Source organism: Tachyglossus aculeatus, chromosome 2, assembly GCF_015852505.1.
Source record: "Tachyglossus aculeatus isolate mTacAcu1 chromosome 2, mTacAcu1.pri, whole genome shotgun sequence".
NCBI classification, from domain to species: Eukaryota; Metazoa; Chordata; class Mammalia; order Monotremata; family Tachyglossidae; genus Tachyglossus; species Tachyglossus aculeatus.
In genome coordinates, this window is record NC_052067.1 from 102,732,415 (window position 1) to 102,756,755 (window position 24,341).

Consider the following 24,341-nt stretch of genomic DNA (forward strand, 5'->3'; position numbering starts at 1 on the left):
CAAGGGAGAGACAGACAACAAAACAAAACATGTAGACAGGTGTCCAAATCATCAGAACAAGTAGAATTATAGCTATATGCACATCATTAACAAAATAAATAGAATAGTAAATATGTACAAGTAAAATAAATAGAGTAATAAATCTGTACAAATATGTACAAGTGCTGTGGGGAGGGGAGGGAGGTTGGGGAGGACAGATGTTGAAGAGCATTCATTTGATAAAAGTTTTGCACTAAGCAAGAGTTTTTTCTGTCAGCCCAGTGACCTCGTGGTGGCAGGGAGCATGTCTACTGACTCTGTTATATTTTATTTTCCCAAGGGCTTAGTACAGTGCTCTGCACACATTAAGCGTTTTATAAATACCATCGATTGACCAGTCCGGGGATGGTTAGCACAGGGTTAGTATTGTGGAAATATCTTTCACAGTCACTGCTGGAAACCCAGAGACAGAATTCCTCCAGACTCAGTGCCCCCTTCACCACACCTTTCTGCTAATAGAATTCGAGGACTTTGCTGGTTGAGTGGGGGAAGTGTTGATCTGATTGCTACCACTGTGGCATAGGTATACGGCTCATCAACAAAGAACCTTCTGTGTCACTCGGTGTGGTGTGTACAGAGGCCGTGTAACAGGAGCCTTTTTAGCAATTTTCATTGGAAAGAGCTCCATGTGCATAGGTGGCCAAGAAACCCTAAAAGGCAAGATTTTGCTTCTGGAAAATTCAATGACGGGCTTCCACAACAGACCTTCTTTGCCAAGATTAACTATCCCCGGGTACCTTGATCTCGCCCATCTTGCCTCTGCCCACGTCCTACCTCTGGCCTGGGACTCCCTCCCACATCGTATCCAACAGACCTTCTCTCTCCCTACCTTCAAAGCTTTACTAAAATCACATCTCCTCCAAGAGGCTTTCCCTGACTAAACCCTCATTTCCCCTACTCCCTCTCCCTTCTGTGTCACCTTTGCACTTGATTTGTACCCTTTATTCACCCCACACTCATTCCCACAGCACATACCTCTGGCCTGGAATGCCCTCCCTCCACACATCCGCCAAGCTAGCTCTCTTCCTCCCTTTAAAGCCCTACTGAGAGCTCACCTCCTCCAGGAGGCCTCCCCAGACTGAGTCCCCACTTTTTCTCTCCTCCACCTCCCTGCCCATCGCCCCCCCCACCCTCCCTCTGCACTTCCCCTTTCCCCTCCCCACAGTACTTGTATATATTTGTACGTATTTATTACTCTATTTTATTAATGATGTATATAGCTATAATTCTATTTATCCTATTGGTATTGACACCTGTCTACTTGGTTTTTTGGGTTTCTTGTTTTTTGTCAGTCTCCCCCTTCTAGGCTGTGAGCCCGTTGTTGGGTAGGGACCGTCTCTATATGTTGCCCATTTGGACTTCCCAAGCGCTTAGTACAGTGATCAGCACACAGTAAGCGCTCAATAAATACGATTGAATGAATGAATGAACCTACGTAAATATAATTGATTTTAATGTTTGTCTCCCCTTCTAGACTCCATCAATCAATCATTCATATGTATTAAACACTTACCGTGTGTGGAGCACTGTACTAAGTGCTTGGAAGAGTGCAACGTAACAGAGTTGGTAGGCGCCTTCCCTGCCCACAACAAGCTCATAATTTAGAGGGAGAGACAGACATTAATATAAATAAATAAATTACAGACCTCTACGTAAGTACTGTGGGGCTGAGGGAGGGGTGAAGAAAGAGGGCAAATCCAAGTACAAGGGTGATGCAGAAGGGAGTGGGAGAGGAGGAAATGGGGGCTTAGGGAAGGCTCCTTGGTGGAGATGTGCCTCCAAAAAGGATTTGAAGGTAGGGAGAGTAATTGTCTGCTAGATATAAAGGAGACGAGCATTTCAGGACAGTGGCAGGACATGGGTGAGAGGTGGCAAGATAGATGTGATGGAGGTACAGAGAGTAAGGTGGTATTAGAGGAATGAAATGTTCAGGTTGGATTGTAGTGGGAAAGTAGCGAGGTGAGGTAGGAGGGGGCAAGATGAACGACTCGTTATGGGCAGGGTACGTGCCTACCAACTCTGTTGTGTTGTACTTTCGTGAGTGCTTAGTACAGTGTGCTGCACAAGGTAAGCACTCGGTAAATAGGATTGATCCCAAAGGATTTCTGTGGCTGGGGAGAGAGTGGAGGGTGAATTGAGTCAGGCAGAAGGCAGCGCTGTACATGAGCAGCCAGCTTATGGACAAATGGGTCTAACTACATTTTTCTCAGATAGGGTATTCTTCTCCCTTTGTGTATGCTACTACTCCCTTTACATGCTCTGCACACAGTATGTGCTCAATAAATGTGATTGAATGGCTAGTTTATATTTTTGAGGCACATGGGGGTATTGAATATGATTTATTTTGAGATTATCCTGAAGTCTTTTCATGAGCTTTATGTCCAGTGTTATTTAATAACAATAATAATAGTATTTGTTAAGCGCTTACTATGTGCAAAGCACTGTTCTAAACGCTGGAGGGGGATACAAGGTGATCAGGTTGTCCCACGTGGGGCTCACAGTCTTAGTCCCCACTTTACAAATGAGGTAACTGAGGCACAATTTAATTATGGAATGTAAGTTGTGAAGCCATTTAGCTGATCTCAAATTTTGTTGTTTTCTACTCAACAGGTCTATCCAGGAAAATGGAGAGCAGAAAATGGAAAATAAGATTGAAGAGGTTGGTTCAGTTTTCCCATTTTCTCCTGTTGTTTTGATTTTGCAACTCCTGGAATAGTCTTTATGGGTTTGAATGTCTGTGTGTGCTGGCAGTACAGTTTTCACTGTGGTGGAGGCTGGAGGCTCATGCTGGCCAGGACTCATTTTCTGAGTCGTGTGTGCATCGCGTGCCATTAATACTGCCCTCTCCTCCTTCCGGGTCAGTGATCTCTGATGGTCCAGCAGAAGACCAGCCTTGCAGGTCATCCAACAGTGATCTGATGACTTTTTCCCCCTTCCCCATTCATCCATACGTGTTTCAGAAGGTTAAATTGTCACAGATCTCTTCCTTTTCACCAGAGTAGGCTTTCTGGTTATACAAGTTATTCCGGGAATGAAGTCTTTCCGCCGATTTTTTTTTTTGTGTGTGTGTGTGTGTATGTGGGTTCTGAGAAGGCATTTTGATCTTCATCTCAAAATAGGGTCATCAGTTGCTGACTGGTTTTAACTCATCCTCCCTTGCCATTGAGTTGAATATTTTGCCGTTGGTTGGTAATGGGAGACCGGGGTAGAATGGATAAAGGCCTTCCACAGATAATCCCCAACTCCCATTTTTCTCTGATCATTTTGAATTTCCTCTCCTGCCAAGACATTTTACCAGAGCAAAAATGAACCCCTTCCTTTCTTGGCTCACCGTATAGAAGAGATGTGGAGCAGGGAAGAAGCCTAAAGGGAGAGAGGGTGGGAGAAGGGGGATGGAGTGATGGAGTGGAGAGAAAAGCCTAGACACTGGATAATCCCCAGATTTGTCATTAGCCACCAAAGTTAGGGGGTTGATTGTATCAGCCGTTTACTCATTTCCAATCTGTATTTTCTATTACCCTTTGGCTTAAAGTGTCAGATATGTTTTTTTCCCTGACCAGACTGAATTAAAGTCCTCTGCCTGAGGTATTGAGAGATGAGCATAGGTTGGGTTTTTTTTTGCTTTCACCACCCCAGTAGGGCGCTCCAAAGGCAATGCTGGGTTTTTCTCTGGGTACCATCTCTCGGGCCTCTGCTGACTGGGGCCAAGTCCTGGGGCCACATGTCTTTGGGCAAGTCACTTTCCTTGTTTGAACCTTCATTTCCTCATCTGTAAAGTGGGGGTTAAGTCCGTGAGTTCCACGTGGGTCCTGGAGTGCATCCAACCTGATTATCTTGAATCTCTACCCCAGAGCTTAGTTAAATGCTTAACAGATTCCATTTAAAAGGGAAAAAAAATTAGATGGGATTTTTTTCCTTGTTCCCGGAAGGTTCTTCCTCACCCGTGACTGGAGGTTCTCCCTCCAGCCAACCCCCCTTCTCTTTAACCACTGTTGAAGACCTGACTCCAACTCTCTGCTTTTACCTTGTTTCTAAACCCCTCTGGTGCCTGCTGCCTGGGAGAGAAAGGGAAGCCTGTTTGATCTTCCCCATATCTCTCCTTCCTGGCACAGAGCTGAAAGAGGGAAGGAAGCTGGTAGGAGAGAGGAGAGAAATTATCCTCTGGGCAAGAACTCTCTTTTCCTACCCATCCCCACCCTTTTCCTCACTCTCAGGACCCTCAGGCAATATAGAGCTAGAGTTGTCTTTGATCCCTTATTCTATGGCTCATGGTAATGGTGAGTCAATCAGTTGAACTTATTGGGCACTTACTGTGTGCAGAGCACTGTACTAAGCACTGCTTTATAGTAAACTTAAGTTCCCAAGCTCAGTCTCCTCACTGTTACTGGGAATCCATCAGTGGTATTTTATGAGCATTTATTATATGCAGAGCACTGTACTAACCAGGGGAGAGAGTACAATACAGAGAAGCAGCATGCCCTAGTGGGTAGAGCACAGGCCTGGGACTCAGAAGGACCTGGATTCTAATCCCGGTGCCACTATTTGTCCGCTTCTTGACCTTCGGCGAGTCACTTCACTTCTCTGTTCCTCAGTTCCCTCATCTGTAAAATAGGGATTAAGACTGCAAGCCTCATGTGGGACAGGGATCGTGTCCACCCTGATTTCCTTTTATCTACCCCAGTGCTTAATACAGTGCCTGCCATGAAGAAAGCGCTTAACAAATGCCACAATTGTTAATAGAGCAGAGATGTCCCCTGCCCATAACAAGCTTATAGTCTAGAGGGAACAGCGTCTTGTAGCCATTGCTGGGGTTTTTATCTCACCCCAGCCCCCTCCCTAGGGCAGGAAGATAGTTCCCAGCATCCACTGCTTACAAGACCCCAGTCAGCAAACGTGAGGAACTCACCCGTGTTAAAATAGGGTCAGGTGACTTGTTATTCACGTTTTGTGAAAGCAAGCATTATCCCACCAAAGTCAAGAGTGTGCCTGTGTGGAACTCACAGGGGCCCGGGGCAGGGAGGTGTTTAAGGATTTGTTGGGAATTGTGAGGATTCACTGTAGCATCCAAGAACAAAGATGCATTGCTTCTGTTCAAATGCCTTGTCGGTACCCTTCGGTGAAGATGTTGAGGTATTCTGGCCTCCTCAGTCTGTACGCTCAGAACTTTCCTGGAGGAGGCAGATGTGCACATAATAATGATAATTCCTTGTATTTGTTGGAACGCTTTTGTTTTTTGCCAAAGCGCCTTCCCACTGATGATATCGTTTTATCCTCACAACATCCTTGGAAAGTAGGGGAAGGCAGGATGATTCCCCCTGTTTTTCAAATGAGAAAACAGAGGTCTGGAGAGGTTAAATGACTTGCCCACCATCACATAGGCCGGTGGCAGAGCTGGGATTAGAACCCAGATCTCTTGGCTCCCAGACCCTTGCCATTTCCTCTACAACTCGCTGTGAGCGATGTGCAGTCCTAAACAGTTAAAGTTAAGGAGAATGTAACGACTGATTCCTATTTGCATTCCCTTGCCCCTGTCCCAAACTCTATAACGGTGAGTGAGGAGAAACGTGCCATATCCTGGAAAACCAGCACGGGCAACCCATCTTCCCCCATCATCTCTAAAATGCGGGCCTGGCTTATTTGAATTTCAAAATGTCAATACGCAGTCAGTGGAATGTGTATTCCCGGTACTACAAAACCCTTTCTGTCATTCCCGTTGTAGGTTATTGCACCACTAAGAGAGAAAATCAGAGACTTGGAAAAAAGGTAGGTCTGCTTTTCCGGTGGTTTGGGTGGAGGAGGAGGGAGTTGGTTCTGCCCCCACCCTCGGGTGCGTGGCGGGCCTCCAGAGTTAGCTCGTGGATTCGGCCGCTTTCTGGGGCTGAGAAACGCCGAGCAGACACGGAAAGCCTTTCACCGCACTTTGTTTATTTAACCGCTGCAGAGCTCAGGAGCGAATCCCCGCCTTGCTGGCAACCAACTAATAAGAAGAGCCCTTTCACGAAGAGGTGGAAAGGATTATTTTATAGTGGATGCTGTCGAACTGTGTGGAGATTTATTTCCCTCTATAGAGTTAGCGTAGCATCGGGAGGAGTTAGGATTGCCCAAATTCCAGGGCCCGTGTTTCCATTCTGTGTTTGGGACGGGAACCGGAGCCCAGGGCTCCACCTGGTGAGGCCCTGGCGACTGGCTGGGCTGAGCCGGTGTCAAGCCAGCAGTTTTCCCCCTTTCCTACATCCCCCCGCCAGTTCTCTGAAAGGCGGCTGGTACCAGGACGACCTTGTGGTTGTGGACTTGGCCTAGGGCAGCTGTGGATCACCCCTTCAGGTACAAGTGTCCCCCGGTTTGGGTCTAGGCTGTCGTGCGGGGATGGACCTGCTGAGCCCTGTATGTCCGGAGCCGCTTGGGGGTGGGTAGACCCATATACTAACAGCGGCTTCAGATCACCGTCCTGCCCGCCCTCCGTCTCCCCGACCTGCTTGGGTACAGCCCAGGGACCTGCCAGGTTGAGAATCTCACTTCCAAAAGCAAACTGGTGAAGGGGGATGGGGTGGGGCGCTTCCTCAGAGGTAGAAGCACTTGGGTGCTTCCCAGTGATGATGATGATGGTATTTGTTAAGTGCTTACTATGTGCCAAGCACTGTTCTAAGCACTGGAGGCATACAGGGTGATCAGGTTGTCCCACATGGGGCTCACAGTCTCAATCCCCATTTTCCAGATGAGGTAACTGAGGCACAGAGAAGTGACATGCCCAAAATCACACAGCTGACAAGCGGCGGAGCTGGGATTAGAACCCGTAACCTCTGATTCCCAAGCCCGTGCTCTTTCCACTGAGCCATGCTGCTTCTCAGTGATAATTTACGGTTGCCCCTGACTTTAAAATGGGGTAGTCAAAAAAAAAAATAGATGACACCCCTTTCACCAACTCAACCTTCCAACCCCCCCACCCCTCAGCCCCCAACCCCTTTAGAAGGGGATGGGGAGGTCCGAATGGAAGGGAAGCAGCAGATCACCATCAATAAAACTTCCCGTGGAGACATGACCCAAAGACCTGCCGATGTGGAAGAAATGAGTTCGGTCCATCTCCCCTTCTAGACTATAAACTTGCCGTGAGAAAGGACCGTATCTACCAACTCTCTTGTATTGTACTCTCTCAAGCGCTTATTACAAGTGCTCTGCACAGAGAAAGTGCTCAAGAAGAACCATTGATGATGGTGATTTACCTGTTTGATTTTGTGGTGGTTTAGCAAGCTTTCTAATTGTGAAACACTCTGCTGTCAGATCCTGGGATAGAAGTGGCCAAACGGCCACAACTCTGCAGCTTGTGACCAAAAGCTACATATTGTATGCATTCTTGTTTCACCACTGCAACCCCCAGTAATTATGTCTAGTATTGTGTCCACCCCAGCAATTAGTTCCATGCTTTGACACATAGTAAAGGCTTAACCTATGCTATTATGATTATTATTCTTATTATCTAAAGCCCGTTTCCTCTTGTCATCAATTAAGTATGTCTAACCTTTAGCCAAAGCCAAACATTCTCCCTGGAACTCATCTGATGGGGCCTATTTTTGAGTTCAAGGGCCTGACCATAACAGCGTGTCACCCACTTGGTGGGATTCAACATGCTTTGCACATAGTAAGCGCTTAATAAATGCCATTATTATTATTATTATTATACAACAGGGAAGAATGATTGACCCAGCACTAATTTAGTCTGCCAAAGATCGTAGCCCAAAATTGGACTTGGCAGATTGCGACTTGCTGTTGAGGGATTTACAGTGTGACTGTATGTTGTTCCCTTGCTGCTAGCAAGAAACCAGACTAGCAAACATTTCTACCCAGCAGGTGAGTGCCTAGCCTTAAAAAGTAAATATTTAGCTAGGGAAAATAAGCAAAAATTCAGTTGAATGGATAATAATAATGATTATGGTGTTTGTTAAACTCTTACTGCGTGCCAAGCACTGTTCTAAGCAGTGGAGTAGATAGAAGGTAATCAGGTTGGACACAGTCCCTGTCCCACATGGGGCTCACGGTCTTAATCCCCATTTTACAGATGAGATAACTGAGGCACAGAGAAGCTAAGTGACATACCCTAGCTCACACACAGCAGGTAAGTGGTGGAGCCGGGATTAGAACCCACATTCTCTTGCCGTGCTCTTGCCACTAGGCCATCATCATCATCATCAATCGTATTTATTGAGCGCTTACTGTGTGCAGAGCACTGTACTAAGCGCTTGGGAAGTACAAGTTGGTAACATATAGAGACAGTCCCTACCCAGCAGTGGGCTCACAGTCTAAAAAGGTGGAGACAGAGAACAAAACCAAACATACTAACAAAATAAAATAAATAGAATAGATATGTACAAGTAAAATAAATAAATAAATAAATAGAGTAATAAATATGTACAAATATGTATACATATATACAGGTGCTGTGGGGAAGGGAAGGAGGTAAGATGGGGGGGATGGAGATGCTGCTTCATCGTTTGGAAGGCAGTCCCTTTAACTGGAGAGAGAAATACCAAGTGCTCCCAAATATTAGTCAGAGGAATCTGCTTTGGCTGTGGCAACGTGTCCGCTAATTCTAATATATTGTACTCTCCAGCATGCAATAAATACCATTGATTGATTGATAACCATGCTGTGAAATCTGGGGGATTTAAAGTTTATCAGGTAGTCAGTCCCGTTTAGAATTGAAAGTTCAATCAATTCTAGAACCACGGAGCCAGTTGAATCGGTGGCATGCTGTGTGGAGCTACTATGGCCATCAAAAGACAAAAATAAACCGTGACTTCTGGAAGCAACTGTGACCTGTTCCATTTTTATTGCCTCTGCCTGTGGCATTTCTTCAGTGAGCTGAGAACACTCACCATTGTTGTGTTGACTCTTAGAGGGACGCGGTCTGCCCTCGGAAAGTCCTTACAAATGAAGAGCCACGTTTATCTGGAAAGGATCAACCAGAAACTGCTTATCTACCTCTCTGCCCTCTCCCTTTATGCTCTCCCTTGGCCCCCACCTTCTCTCCCCAGGCCCACCATGCTTTCTGAAGGACATTATTTGTTTCATCTCTTAATCTCTGGAAAGATGGCAGATAGGAATAAGTGAAAAAAAAGAATCAATTACATTAATCATGAAATTGCTCTCCTTACTAGTTCTGCCAACCTATGGTTTAGGAGACAGCTCACTGTTGGGTAGGGACTGTGTCTATATGTTGCCAACCTGTACTTCCCAAGCGCTTAGTACAGTGCTCTGCACACAGTAAGCGCTAAATAAATACGATTGATTGATTGATTGAGACAGGCAGGAAAACGTGAGGAGGAAAGAAGGATTTTGGCAGGTGGGAGAGAACAGGGGAAATTGCGGAATGAGAAAATGTGTCCAGTTGCCAGGCCTCCTCTGGGGATGGGAGGGAGGGAGGGCAAAGAGGTGATAATGCAGATGAGGGAAATTATAGGGCTTTACCCTACTCGACCTGATTTCTACTGCCTGAATGTTTTCACGGTAGCAGTCCCCACCCCCCTACCGAAATTGAATTTTTAAACATTTGGTCGGGTTTTTCATAACATTTTCACTGCCAGTGTGAACATACTGATTCTAGGAATCCATCGTATTTCATAGCTGACAAGTCACTTTAAAGTGTTATGTGGTGAATTCTTCAAAGGTGAGAAGCTTGGTCATGTTGAAATGGCATTTTTTTTTCCCACCCCAGTGATTTCCCTTCTCTCCTCTCTGTACAAGAGTCTGGAATTTCCTTGGGTTAAATGACACCTGGCCAGATATTGCTTATCTCTTGTATTGTTGAAGTTTGTCCATATCCTGGAGTCTTTATTTCCTGGCCACATTGTTACCAGGCTCAGCACTAAGATCCAGATGGGAAACAGCATGGTGTAGCGAATAGAGCATGGGCCTTTGAGTCAGAAGGTCAGGGGTTCTAATTCCAGCCCTGCCACTTGTCTGCTGTGTGACCTTGGGCAAGTCACTTCACTTCTCTGGGCCTCAGTGACCTCATCTGTAAAGTGGGAATTAAGACTGTGAGCCCTATGTGGGACAGGAACTGCATTCAACCTCATTAGTTTGTATTTGCCCCAGTGCTTTAGTAGAGTGTCTGGCACCTAGTAAGCACTTAAAAATACTATAAAAAAAATGCCGCAATGGGTTTTGCACAGAGGAAGCCACTGTGCATTCCCTTGGTCTGTAACCCATACTGGCCATTCATTCATTCAATTGTAGTTACTGAGTGCAACACACTGTAGTAAGCGCTTGTGAGAGTACAATATAACAGTAACCCATGCAGGATTTGATAGAGACAGGAGGAAGAAATTACTGGTTGGGCTTTTTGGGTGGACCAGCTTTGGCTGTCTCATTATCTAGTAACCAAACCGTCAAAGGGCCGTGGCTGCATTTCGGGTTTGATTTTTAAAAATATTATTATCATTATTATTATCCGAAGCAGACTACATTTAATTATGTAGCAGCTAAGAATTTTGTTTGGTTTAGAGGATAGAGCCTGGGAGGCAAAAGGACCTGGGTTCTAATCCCAGCTCTGCCACATGTCTGCTGTGTGACCTTGGGCAAGGCACTTGACATCTCTGGGCCTCAGTTACCTCATGTGTAAAATGGAGATTAAGAGTGTGAGCCCCATGTGGGACAGGGATTGTGTCCAACCTGATTACCTTGTATCTACTCTAGTGCTTAGGACAGTGCTTGGCACATAGTAAGCACTTAGCAAGTACCATTGCTAAGATTTGGGGAATTGGGGGAAGGGCAGCATCTGGTGGGGAGGGGGGGAGTTGTGTTTGTGTGTGTTTGTGTGTCTCAGTACCCCAGATTTTTGATGTGAGTCCAGGCCCTTCTTTTGCCCAGTGATTGGAGTAATTGTAGATGTGTGCAGAAGACAGTCCTGTTTTGCAGTTAATTCTAACTATGGTTGAACAGGACAATATTCTGATTTTTCTAATTATACCCCTTGTCATAAAAGTTTTAAGTCGAGGTGATTGAGGAGCATAAGTTTTTGGTGGTTGATTTCTTTACAGAATGCATTCCCAAAGTCCTCATTAAGCTTAAAAGCAGGTAATAATAATAATAATAATGGAATTTATTAAGTGCTTACTATGTGCAAAGCACCGTTCTAAGTGCTGGAGAGGTTACAAGGTGATCAAGTTGTCGCACGGTGGGGGGGGGGTCTCACAGTCTTAATCCCCATTTTACAGATGAGGTGACTGAGGCCCAGAGAAGTGAAGTGACTTGCCCAAAGTCACACAGCTGACAAGTGGCGGGGCCAGGATTTGAACCCATGACCTCTGTCTCCAAAGCCCGTGCTCTTTCCACTGAGCCACTCTGCTTCTCTGCAAGTTAGATGTTTGTGTTTGAATTATAAGAGCTTTTTAAAATATCAGCTCTTTCCAAAAATAAGTACTGTGTAGGGCGGAATCAGCTAGAGTCAGATGTGAGGCCAGGAACACACTGATGGTCATATTACTAGAATACCTCAAATTTGTGTGGCATTTTGAAGTTTTTCCACAGAGCCTTTGCATCAGTTACACAGCAAGAGAGTGAAGGTTAGATCTAGGAATGCTAATAATAATAATATTAGTAGTATTTGTTAACCAGTTTGTGCCAAGCACCATTTCCCGTGCACTAGGGTAGAGACAAGATAATCAGTTCAGACACAATCCCTGTCTCATGTGGAGCTCACAGTCTAGGAGGGGAAAAACAGGTATTGAATTCCCCATATTACAGATGAGAAAACCAAGGTATGGAGAAGTGAAGTGACTTGCCTTAGGTTGCACAGCAGGCAAGTGGCAGGGCCTGGATTAGAGCCCTGGTTCTCTGACTCTGAGACCTGTTTTCTTTCTACTAGTCCACACCACTTATTGTAGGTTCTGGGAGAATTGGGCTCATCGGCCGTTCATTCTCAGTCTCTTTTGCGGGCTCCTCCTCCCCCTCCCATCCCCTTACTGTGGAGGTTCCTTAAGGGTCAGTTCTTGGTCCCCTTCTGTTCTCTATCTACACTCCCTCCCTTGGTGAACTCATTCACTCCCAAGGCTTCAACTATCATCTCTACGCTGATGACACCCAAATCTACATCTCTGTCCCTGCTCTCTCTCCCTCCCTCCAGGCTCTTATCTCCTCCTGCCTTCAGGACATCTCCATCTGGATGTCTGCCCACCATCTAAAACTGTCAAAGACTGGACTCCTTATCTTCCCTCCCAAACCCTGCCCTCTCCCTGACTTTCCCATCACTGTTGACGGTACTACCATCCTTCCCATCTCACAAGCCCGCAACCTTGGTGTCGTCCTCAACTCCGCTCTCTCGTTCGCCCCTCACATCCAATCCGTCACCAAAAACTGCCACTCTCACCCCTGCAACATCGCCAAGATCTGCCCTTTCCTCTCCATCCAAACCGCTATCCTGCTGGTTCAATCTCTCATCCTATCCTGACTGGATTACTACATCAGCCTCCTCTCTGATCTCCCATCCTCCTGTCTCTCCCCACTTCAGTCTATACTTCACACCGCTGCCCGGATTGTCTTTGTCCAGAAACGCTCTGGGCATGTTACACCCCTCCTAAAAAATCTCCAGTGGCTACCAGTCAACCTGCGCATCAGGCAGAAACTCCTCACTCTGGGCTTCAAGGCTGTCCATCACCTCACCCCTTCCTACCTCACCTCCCTTCTCTCCTTCTACAGCCCAGCCCACACCCTCCACTCCTCTGCCGGTAACCTCCTCACTGTTCCTCGTTCTCACCTGTCCCACCATCGACCCCCGGCCCACGTCATCCCCTTGGCCTGGAATGCCCTCCCTCCGCACATCCGCCAAGCTAGCTCTCTTCCTCCCTTCAAAGCCCTACTGAGAGCTCACCTCCTCCAGGAGGCCTTCCCAGACTGAGCCCCCTCCTTCCTCTCCCCCTGCTTCCTCTCCCCCTCCTTCCTCTCCCCCTGCTTCCTCTCCCCCTCCTTCCTCTCCCCATCCCCCCTGCCCTACCTCCTTCCCCTCCCCACAGCACCTGTATATATGTTTGTACGTATTTACTACTCTAATTATTTATTTTACTTGTACATATTCTATTTATTTTATTTTGTTAATATGTTTTGTTTTGTTGTCTGTCTCCCCCTTCTAGACTGTGAGCCCGCTGTTGGGTAGGGACCATCTCTATATGTTGCCAACTTGTACTTCCCAAGCGCTTAATACAGCGCTCTGCACACAGTAAGCACTCACTAACTACAATTGAATGAATGAATGAGTAATTTGGTCTGGACACATCTGAGTGCATGGAGCTAAAAAAGAAGGCGAATTACTATTTTGATATGGCTTTGAGGAAGGAATAATATAATGAGGCTTCTAATTCTGTTTTCCACTCTGAATATATATTCTTTAGTTTCACTCAGAAGTATCCACCTGTGAAATTTTTATCAGAGAAGGACCGTAAAAGAATTTTGGTAAGTTGTGACTGATGATGCTTTTACTTTAAAAAAAAGAAAACATTTTTGTCTGAACTTCATTGTCTTCTGAATGCAAACATTTCCCTCAAACAATCCCCGGGGTTGATGTTCAGCTCAAAGTGGTTTCTTCTTTTTGGATGTCTCAAGAAGCAGCCAGTGTCAAAAATCAAAACCCTTCCTTTTGCGTCAGCTTAGATTAGCTGGCTAACCAGTTTATGGGAACCACTAAAGGAAAAGCATTTTTTTCCAAGAGTTATAATCCTTCAAACCATAATAATCAGTAACCATACCAGAGCCAAAATAAATCTTTTGCCTTTTCAGCTAGAGCTTTACCGTCCTCTGTAAAGTCTCAATTCAACTTCCTTGGCTCAGACTTCTGTCCAGTAATGTCCTTAGAGGGCCAGTGAAGGGGCAGAGTGCACAGAAGATTTTATGCAACATTTTCCACTACTGAGACAAATTGCCTGATTCTCTGAACATCATTAAAGGATTCCACGTAAGGGACTAATCATTAGCATCAAGATGCAGTGGAGCAAGCAATCGTGAGTGATAAGGACAATAGGCAGCCTTTCATTTTTACTAATAACAGTGAAAGTAGATTTATTGCATCTGGCTCCACTATCTTATTGGAGGATAATCTTCCCCAAAGATCGATAGGTTGTGTGATTTTTGTGTGTTTGGTGAGTAGCTGTTGGCTTTCGGAGACAAAGTGCTAGGTTGGAAGGTCCATTGATATGAATCTGTAATGGGGTTGCTTGTGTTCAAGATCCATTAACATTAGATCTTGAGGCCTTTGCAGTAATTAACTAAGGTACTAATGCAAATGAAAGCTCTGCTAACCTAAAAAAATCTAAGTGATTTTGGCCAAACGGGTAAACAGGAACAAATCAAGCATTGAAGGGTAAATTTTGCAAATTAAGACGTACGTATCACCAGTGAGAACGTAGAAACCAGAGCTCATTACTCTGCAAAACCCTGTCCACATCCCTCATGGAACTTCTTGTAATCAAATTTTCAGGGTTCAGGGTAGCATCTGTTTTCTCCTACCACCTTTGTGGTAAATTTACCAAGGAAATCAGCACCCAAGCACTCAAAGTAGATTGTATTGGGGGTGTGGGGGTGGGGGGTGGGTGTGGGTATTTTTGCAGAAGCCTGAGTGATTAGCCTCAGTTGGTAGTACTTCTTCTAGGAATGTTTGTTTAATGAGCCAAATCTGAAAAGGGGGTGGGGGGGGGGAATCAACATAATTGCCTGGATAAGCCCCATAAAGCTCTGACTATTACAGAGACAGGGGAATTTTACAAAAACAACTTGTGTGTCAGAAAAGACTTAGGCAGCCCTAATCAGTTTAATGCCACTGCTTAAATGGAATGAAATGCAGAAAGTGGTTATGGGTACTTTTACATCTGTTTGGTTTCTTCAAGTTCTAGCTTGTCAATTATGGGCGGTTGGATGAAGATGAATTTCTAGTGCTAGCAGATTAGTGATGAGCCAGTTTGCCTTTTTGAACTAATCGCATATAATGGAACATAAGCATCGCTATTTGTGGGTCAGGCCAGTGATCCATCTTGCCCAGAATTCTGTCTCCACAGTGCCAAGAGATCTTTGGAGGTGTGTATTGGCTCTCGGTTTTTGACATCCAACCTCATAGATGGCCCTTCCTCCACCAACACCCGTAACTTTTCCCGTCCAATAACTTCTTGGAGTTCTGTCACCCATGAGGTTATCCAGAGTGTCTGTGCATGCTGTGATCGAACTGTTCTTTCTTCCTAATGAGTGTGAAGAATAAAAGTGACAGTTCAGAAATTTTTTACTTCTATTTTTTTCCAGTGGTATTTAAGTGCTTCCGATGTGCCAGGCACTGTACTAAATGCTGGAGTAGATACAAGATAATTGGGTTGGACACAGTCCCTGCCCCACATGGGGCTCATAGTTGAAGGTGGAGGGAAGATTGAATCTCCATTTCACCCATGAAGGAATTAAGGCACAAGAAGTTAACAGATTTGCCCAAAGTCACACTGCAGACAAGTGACAGAGCCGGGATTTGAAACACAGGTCCTCTCATTCCCAGTTCCGCACTCTTTCCACCAGGCCATGCTGCTTCTATGAGACTATTTTGCCCAAATGCATTTTTCTAGTGTTGACAGAAGCCAAAGGATGTTATCATGCTTGTTTAGAAATAAAAAATAAATCCAGCAGGCCATATATACATTGTGGTCAGGGAATGTCACCGTTTATTATTGTATTGTACTTTCCCAAGCTCTTATTACAGTGCTTTACACACAGTAAGCACCAAATAAATATGATTGAATGAATGAATATGTTGTTCCCATGGACTTTGGACGTTTATTATGAGTACTAGCTTCCAAAACTTGAGTAAACTATAGAAAATGAATAAATTAGGGAATTAAGCCCTTTCCCCATTCAGGAGACAATGGAAGTACTTCTGATGTCTTGTTCTTTTGTTTTTAGAAAGGAGAGGTCTGTAAGCTCCACATGAGCAGGGACCGGACCGTGCCTATCTATTGTATTGTGCTCTCTCAAGTGCCTAGTACAGTGTCTGCCTACAGTAAGCGCTCAATAAATGCCATTGATTTGATTGCTGGGGCCAGGAAAGAAGCAGCTTGACTGGGGAAAGGGTGTCTTAAAAGAACACTTTTGTCTCAGTAAATTGGAAAATTAACTTTTATATGGTGAAACTGCTTTTTCTTATGTTCCCACCAACTGGTTTTTAGATACTGGAATACATTTTGGGTCCTCAGATTATGATTTTAATAATACCTTTTAAAGAGGGCATTTAGAAGAGAATCTATGTTTCCCTTAATATTTGTGGCAACTTTAAATTTTATAGAAGACCAGTTAGCTCAGAAGTAATGTCATAGCAGAATAACTACATAATTGTATCACTTGGTTAACAGCGTATTGTAGCTAACAGTCTGCATAAGGTTTACCTTACTGCTAATCAGGCAGTTGGCTTTAATTCTGTAGAGCTTCAGTCAGCAAATAAACGATACTTCTTGCTTCATAACTTGTTCTTAAAAATGACTTCCTTTTGAAGCCTGGAGAACGAAGCTCAGAATCACCAACGTAAACACCAAACATCTACCTGCCAACTTGCAGTTTTCGATGCCTTTTGAAAAACTTTATTTCGTAATTAGTATCATCAGAGTCTTTCCCGATCCCAGATGAGCACCCTATGAGCAGTATTCGATGTGGAGCCTATAAATGATGAGTGATGTTAGAGAAGACAATTTTAAATCTTCGGCCAACGTTCTCCTAAGTTGTGCTCTAATCAATATTGTAATGTGCCTTTAGCTTGAAAATGTTTGTGCTTTGTTTATGCTTGTAAGATCCTACTTCAGATAGCCCTTCTTTTTCCCTTCTTCCCCGATCCCTTACCCTCTCACCCTCCCCCCGACCCCAGCAGTAGGCTCATTTGTGAACGCTATTGTCATCTTGTTTCTTTGGTGTTTTCTGTAAATATTTCATACACACTGTCCTAATGCAGATAACTGGAGGAGCAGGGTTTGTGGGTTCTCATCTTACTGACAAACTAATGATGGATGGCCATGAGGTTACAGTTGTGGACAACTTCTTTACGGGCAGGAAACGAAACGTGGAGCACTGGATTGGCCACGAGAACTTTGAGCTGATCAATCACGATGTTGTAGAACCCCTGTATATTGAAGGTGAGTGCGGCGGCAACGCAGCCGGGCATCTGGTTGGTTGCGTCTTGTAGCCGTCGGTATGGGCATCGATGGGGTTGACCCCCTGCCTCCTTAGGCTGGGAAGAGCACTGTACTAGCCACTTGGCTGGCAGAACGGCCTAGAGGAGAGCATGGGTCTAGGCGTCAGTAGACCTGAAGTCTAGTCCTGGCTCGGGCACTGGTCATGGGTCAAAGACCACGTGATTTCTAGGTGCCATCGATCAATCAATCATTATACTAAGCACTTGGGAAAATTCAATAAAAGGCAATCACTAAATCACTCTGTGAAAAGTGGGGAGATTATGATCTTCTTCAATCACTTAACAGAGAAACTCGGGGGTGAAAATGAAATAATTGACTTGGAAGCCCTGCGGAATAATAAAAATGCTGTAGAAATTCAAGATATCATTATTGTTATCATCATTATTATTATTGTATTCCTTTGGGGAGCCTAGCAATCAGGTTAAACAGGATGGCCGATTTCATAGCAACAGATATGCCAAAACATGACTAACATGCCTGTTACAGGAACATTTTTCACTTTGGAAACAATCCAGGATTATTTTTGTTGTTCATCAATTGATAGGGTTAGTAAGGCAACTCAGTGGGGTAATTTTGTCAATTCTGGGCAGAACTCATCTAACTTATTTTCCACCGACCTCCCACAGCTCAGCACTGGTTCAAGGCTATCCTACAGAAACAAAGATTCCTCCTAGACCGATTCTTCTTCCCTTTGAGTTTTCCCATCTAGAACTGGAGCTTATGTTTTCATTTTTCTTTGGACTGTGAGCCCCATGTGGGACATGGACTGTGTCCAACCTGATTAGCTTGTATCTGCCCCAGTGCTTAGAGTAGTGCCTGGCACATAGTAAGCACTTGACAAGTACCATAGTAAAAAAAAAAACCTAGGCCATGCTGCTTCTCTAATCATTTTAATCATCCCTCTCCTGTTTCTCTCCATCCCTTTTACAGTGCAGAAATGAAAACTGACCTTGGCCCTCTCATCAAGTGTTTACATTGAGCAAATAGATTGTTCTAACAAATCCCATTTCCTGGTTAACCCTTAGAATACAGCACCTCCTAGCTGACTCCTAATTACTTCTTAGATTGTGATCCCTCCAAGGGACAGGAACCATTTCTAGTTCCCATCTGTCGTTTCTTTCCAAGTATAGTGCTTTGTGCACACAGTAAACTCGTAATAAATCCTATTACTACTACTACTTTGAGGTCAGCGATAGTGTACTATTCTTTCTGCTTAGCTGTATCATGTCCGAGGACGTTGTCATTTCCGTTTAACTTGTTAGGTTGGAGTTGGATGAAATGCCGGAGTCATCCGTAGATTGGGGAAAATTGGGAAGGGATTGCAGTGTGGCAGGGAAGATCCATCTGCTCTGTCTTTGCTGTGTTGAATCTGGGAAAGTGATAGGTTAAAATGCAAAGTGGAAAGTGTGATTAGAGCAAAGGCAGCAGAGAGGCCAAGGAAGATAAGAATGAGAAACACTTCCACTCTTCTCATCCTGCCCCTGTGCTTCTGAAAAAACTTTGGCAGAGGTGTTTGGGAAGAAGAGGTAGACAAGGAGCTGAAGAAGCTTAACATATGAAGGTGAAGGAGAACTTGAAAGGTGGACTAGAGAGAGAAGGAGACCCCAAGCTGGAGTGGCAATTCTTGGCATTAAGTACTTGACACCTCCAGAAGGCTTCCCTGTCACCAGAGGCATGTCAATCTATCAACAATATTGATTGTGAGCCTTCTGAGAGCAAATCACTGTATTACGTAATTGAGAGAGGGTGGCAGAAGGGAGACTTAGTTCCCTCCTCTTAAAGAGCTTGCAATCTAATGGGGATCGGCAGATAAAACATTTTTACAACATTTCAGACATTGCCCTGAGAGTAAAAATGGGTGATTTGCAATCTGGGAGTCAGTCACAACAACTTGAAGTGCTTCTGTTTCAACTTGGGAAGCTTAGGAAAAGCAGAGATGTTATCAGCTCTCTACAAACTCTGAGGAAGGACCATGGTCTCATGGAAATAGCTCGGGCCGGGAATCAGAGGACCTGGGTTCTAATTCCGGCTCCACCGGGTACCTGCTGGTGTGAAGGTGGGGCAAGTCATTTAACTTCTCTGTGCTTCAGTTTCCTCATCTTACCTGTTCTCCCTCCTACTTAGTCTGTGAGCCCAATGAGGGATGGGGACTGTATCCTGTCTGATTAGCACAGGGCTTAGCATAGTGCTTGACACATTACAAATGCCATTATCATTATCGTCATCATCATTATTGTAATTATTATCCAGAAGTTTAAGCATTTGTCCCCGATTACTCCTATACAGATCCGGGAAGCAGAGCTCACACAAAGGGAAATCTTCTCCACTGGATAGGTCACGTTACTCTCAGGAATTAATTCCAGTGGCCAGCCCTGGGGAAGTGACTTTATCCACTCTCGTGGCATTCAGGAACATGGCTGCAGGGGAGGAATTTTGCTAGAGGCCTCGAGCACTTGGCTGGGGCTGGCAAGTTCCCCTAAAAAAATCAGAGCCAGGGGTGTTGAGACGTGGGAGTCCATTTTGAGGCATCTTCTCTTTAGATGAAGCAGCATTTGCATTCCCTGCTGGGTGTTCCAGATGATGGTTCCATTGGAATGCCCAGGGAACTTCCTTATTTGTATAGTTTTCCTTCTGGACCCTTCATACGAGTGTGTTCATATTGGCGGAGCTGCAGGCAAGGTTGAGGGCACCCTTGAAGAAACAGCACATAAACATCAGCCCATACAAGGTTAGGTGTTCTTCTCTTTGGGTTCATCTGTAGCGATGCCGAGGGGCTAGCCTCCCCGTGACTGTGGAAAACCAGAACAGCCTCAAATAATAATAATAATTATGATACTTTTTAGGTGCTTACTCTATGCCAAGCAGTGTTCTAAGTGCTGGGGTGGATACAAGTTAGGTCAGACACAGTCCCTGTCCCACACAGGGCTCACACGCTGACTCCCCATTTTACAGATGAGGTCGCTGAGGCCTGGAGAAGTGAAGTGACTTGCCCAAGGTCACACAGCAGACTTGTGGCGGAGCCGGGATTAGGACCCATGACCTCCTGACTCTCAGGCCCATGCTCTATCCACTAAGCCACGCTCCTTCTCCGTAAAAAGATGCTTCCCTGACCAGGAATGAAACCTAGGCCGCGGCGGTGAAAGCGCCAAATCCTAACCACTAGACCACCAGGAAACCTGGACTCTAGACTGTAAGCTCTTTGTGAGCAGGGAATATGTTTGTTATTATACTCTCCCCAGCTCTTAGTACAGTGTTCTGCATGTAGTAAACTCTCAAAACAATACTCGCCCCCCTTGCCTGTCTAAAAATATCCGCTTATATGAGCATGTTCTTGTAGACATCCTGGGGTTTTCTGAGCTATTTTTTGGTAGATGTATGGTGGTGAAAGGTAGTGTGGATTAAATGTGTTCTCCCTATTGGAAAGCTCATTTAAAGTCCTTGAGGCTCATTTCTTCCAGATTGCTTTTAATTTTTATTTATTTATTTATTTATTTTGTCGGTGAAGCAGGATGATGGTTGGCTAGTGGAAAGTTCATGGGATAGTCAGGTAAATGCTGGGGTATATACAAGAGAATCAGGTGGGACACAGTCCATGTCTCATATGGGGCTCAATCAATCAATCAATCGTATTTATTGAGCGCTTACTATGTGCAGAGCACTGTACTAAGCGCTTGGGAAGTACAAATTGGCAACACATAGAGACAGTCCCTACCCAACAGTGGGCTCACAGTCTAAAAGGGGGAGACAGAGAACAGAACCAAACATACCAACAAAATAAAATAAATAGGATAGAAATGTACAAGTAAGATAAATAAATAAATAAATAGAGTAATAAATATGTACAACCATATATACATATATACAGGTGCTGTGGGGAAGGGAAGGAGGTAAGATGGGGGGATGGAGAGGGGGATGAGGGGGAGAGGAAGGAAGGGGCTCAGTCTGGGAAGGCCTCCTGGAGGAGGTGAGCTCTCAGCAGGGCCTTGAAGGGAGGAAGAGAGCTAGCTTGGCGGAGGGGCAGAGGGAGGGCATTCCAGGCCCGGGGGATGACGTGGGCCGGGGGTCGACGGCGGGAGAGGCGAGAATGAGGTACAGTGAGGAGATTAGCGGTGGAGGAGCGGAGGTTGCGGGCTGGGCAGTAGAAGGAGAGAAGGGAGGTGAGGTAGGAGGGGGCGAGGTGATGGACAGCCTTGAAGCCCAGGGTGAGGAGTTTCTGCCTGATGCACAGATTGATTGGTAGCCACTGGAGATTTTTGAGGAGGGGAGTGATATGCCCAGAGCGTTTCTGGACAAAGATAATCCGGGCAGCAGCATGAAGTATGGATTGAAGTGGAGAGAGACATGAGGATGGGAGATCAGAGAGAAGGCTGGTGCAGTAGTCCAGACGGGATAGGATGAGAGCTTGAATGAGCAGGGTAGCAGTTTGGATGGAGAGGAAAGGGCGGATCTTGGCAATGTTGCGGAGCTGAGACCGGCAGGTTTTGGTGACGGCTTGGATGTGAGGGGTGAATGAGAGAGCGGAGTCGAGGAGGACACCAAGGTTGCGGGCTTGTGAGACAGGAAGGATGGTAGTGCCGTCAGCAGAGATGGGAAAGTCAGAGAGAGGACAAGGTTTGGGAGGGAAGACAAGGAGCTCAGTCTTCGACATGTTGAGCTTTAGGTGGCGGACGGACATCCAGATGGAGATGTCCTGAAGGCAGGAGGAGATGCGAGCCTGGAGGGAGGGGGAGAGAGCAGGGGCAGAGATGTAGATCTGGGTGTCATCAGCGTAGAGATGATAGTTGAAGCCGTGGGAGCGAATGAGGTCACCAAGGGAGTGAGTGTAGATTGAGAACAGAAGGGGACCAAGCACTGAACCTTGGGGAACCCCCACAGTAAGAGGATGGGAGGGGGAGGAGGAGCCTGCAAAAGAGACTGAGAAAGAACGACTGGAGAGATAAGAGGAGAACCAGGAGAGGACGGAGTCTGTGAAGCCAAGGTCATATAGCGTGTTGAGGAGAAGGGGTTGGTCCACAGTGTCAAAGGCAGCTGAGAGGTCGAGGAGGATTAGGACAGAATATGAGCCGTTGGATTTGGCAAGCAGGAGGTCATTGGTGACCTTTGAGAGGGCAGTTTCCGTGGAATGAAGGGGACGGAAGCCAGACTGGAGGGGGTCGAGGAGAGAGTTGGTGTTGAGGAATTCTAGGCAGCGCGTGTAGACAACTCGTTCAAGGAGTTTGGAAAGGAATGGTAGGAGGGATATGGGACGATAACTAGAAGGTGAGGTGGGGTCCCAGTTTAGACTCTAGGAACACCGTAGGAAAGTGTTGAATCGAACCCCCATTTTACAGGTGAGGAAAGGGCGGCACAGAGAAGTTAAACGACTTGCCCAAGGTCACACAAATGGGGAGGTGGAACTGGGATAAAAACCCAGGTCCTCTGAGTCCCAGTCCCGAGCCCCTTCCACTAGGTCACCCTACTTCCCTAAGGTTAAGGGGAGGCATCCTGCAAGTGAATGGTGCGTGACTTGTCTTTTCTCCCCTCAGCCATCTTTTCTCCCCTCAGCCACTTAATACATTCTGAAGCATAAACACTCGCCATTCTATTGAACTACTTCTGATTCCACCAATCAATCAATCATATTTATTGAGCACTTACTGTGTGCAGAGCACTGTACTAAGCGCTTGGGAAGTACAAGTTGGCAACATATCGAGACGGTCCCTACCCAACAGTGGGCTCACAGTCTAGAAGGGGGAGACAGAGAACAAAACCAAACATATTAACAAAATAAAATAAATAGAATAGATATGTACAAGTAAAATAAATAGAGTAATAAATATGTACAAACTTATATACATATATACAGGTGCTGTGGGGAAGGGAAGAAGGTAAGGCGGGGGGATGGAGAGGGGGAGGAGGGGGAGAGGAAGGAGGGGGCTTAGTCTGGGAAGGCCTCCTGGAGGAGGTGAGCTCTCAGTAAGGCCTTGAAGGGAGGAAGAGAGCTAGCTTGGCGGATTTGGGTATTATGTTCTCTCAATGCAGCCCTGTATCCATTCCATTGTTTGTGGCTGTTGAGAACACTCTGCATTTCCATAGCACCCCCCCTCCTGACTTCCTGGAGCCTGTCACTGTGTTCCCTGCTCTGGGGAACATCATCCATTTGAACAGTTTTGATCCTCTCTGTTGACACCCCACTCGATCTCTCCCACTTGATCTCCAACCACGGCTTCTGCTCTCCAGTTGTGGACAAGAAGCAGCGTGGCCTAGTGGCTACAGCACGGCCTAAATGTCAGAAGGACTTGGGGGTCTAATCCCAGCTCCACCACTCGTTTGCTGTGTGATCCTGGGCAAGTCACTTCACATCTCTGTGCCTCAGTGCCCTCATCTGTAAAATGGGGTTTAAGATGGTGAGCCCTCTGTGGGACAGAGACTGTGTGCAACCTGATTGTCTTGTATCTACCACAGCGTTTAGAACAGTCCATGGCACATAGTAAGCACTCAACAAATACCACAATTATTATCATTATTATTATTACTGTTATTATTATTATAATCATTCCTTCCTCCCTTCAGAACATCTCCACAACCTCAGACTTCAAATTTAAAAGATTATTCATCCTCCTTATATCCTCTTCCTCTCTTTCCCTCCAATTTACCCATTGCTCTCCCCACCTGCTAATCCATCTGGCCCCTCATGCAGTGATTGTCATCTCCTCAACCCAATTTGGCACCAAGTCCAGTTCATTCTTCTGCTGCATGGTTTCAGATTTCGGGAGGATCATTTCTTCTCCCCTCCCTCCTCTGACCCGCCCCCCCAACACCCACAGCCCACTGTTTTCATTCTAAATTTAGGAAACTCGTCATTGTTCTCCATATAATTCTTGTGGGCCTCTCCATCTATTCCTTGGCATTTAGCCATAGTTTATTAGCATGCCATTAAGAGATAATGGTCCCATTATTGTAGTGAGCTTTTCCTCTAGTGATATTGACTTCCATCTGCCTGTGAGATTTTGTATATCCCACAAGAGTGCTCCTAGCAGGCACCTTAGACTTTATGGATATTAGAAATAGAGGGAACAGAACATGAAAGTGTCCTTCATCTCCCACCTTGATGGTCTCCCTGTCATATCT

General features: G+C 45.6%; 1 protein-coding gene across 1 annotated transcript in view; it reads left to right on the forward strand.

Annotated features, from left to right (window-relative positions):
- Positions 1 to 24,341, forward strand: part of UXS1 (UDP-glucuronate decarboxylase 1) — a 108,114-nt gene that overhangs the window by 39,872 nt on the left and 43,901 nt on the right. The window contains exons 3-6 of the mRNA XM_038770510.1: positions 2,650 to 2,698; positions 5,759 to 5,802; positions 13,419 to 13,479; positions 16,991 to 17,171. Of these exons, the coding sequence (XP_038626438.1) occupies positions 2,650 to 2,698; positions 5,759 to 5,802; positions 13,419 to 13,479; positions 16,991 to 17,171 (335 nt within the window). The remainder of the gene's footprint in view (positions 1 to 2,649; positions 2,699 to 5,758; positions 5,803 to 13,418; positions 13,480 to 16,990; positions 17,172 to 24,341) is intronic.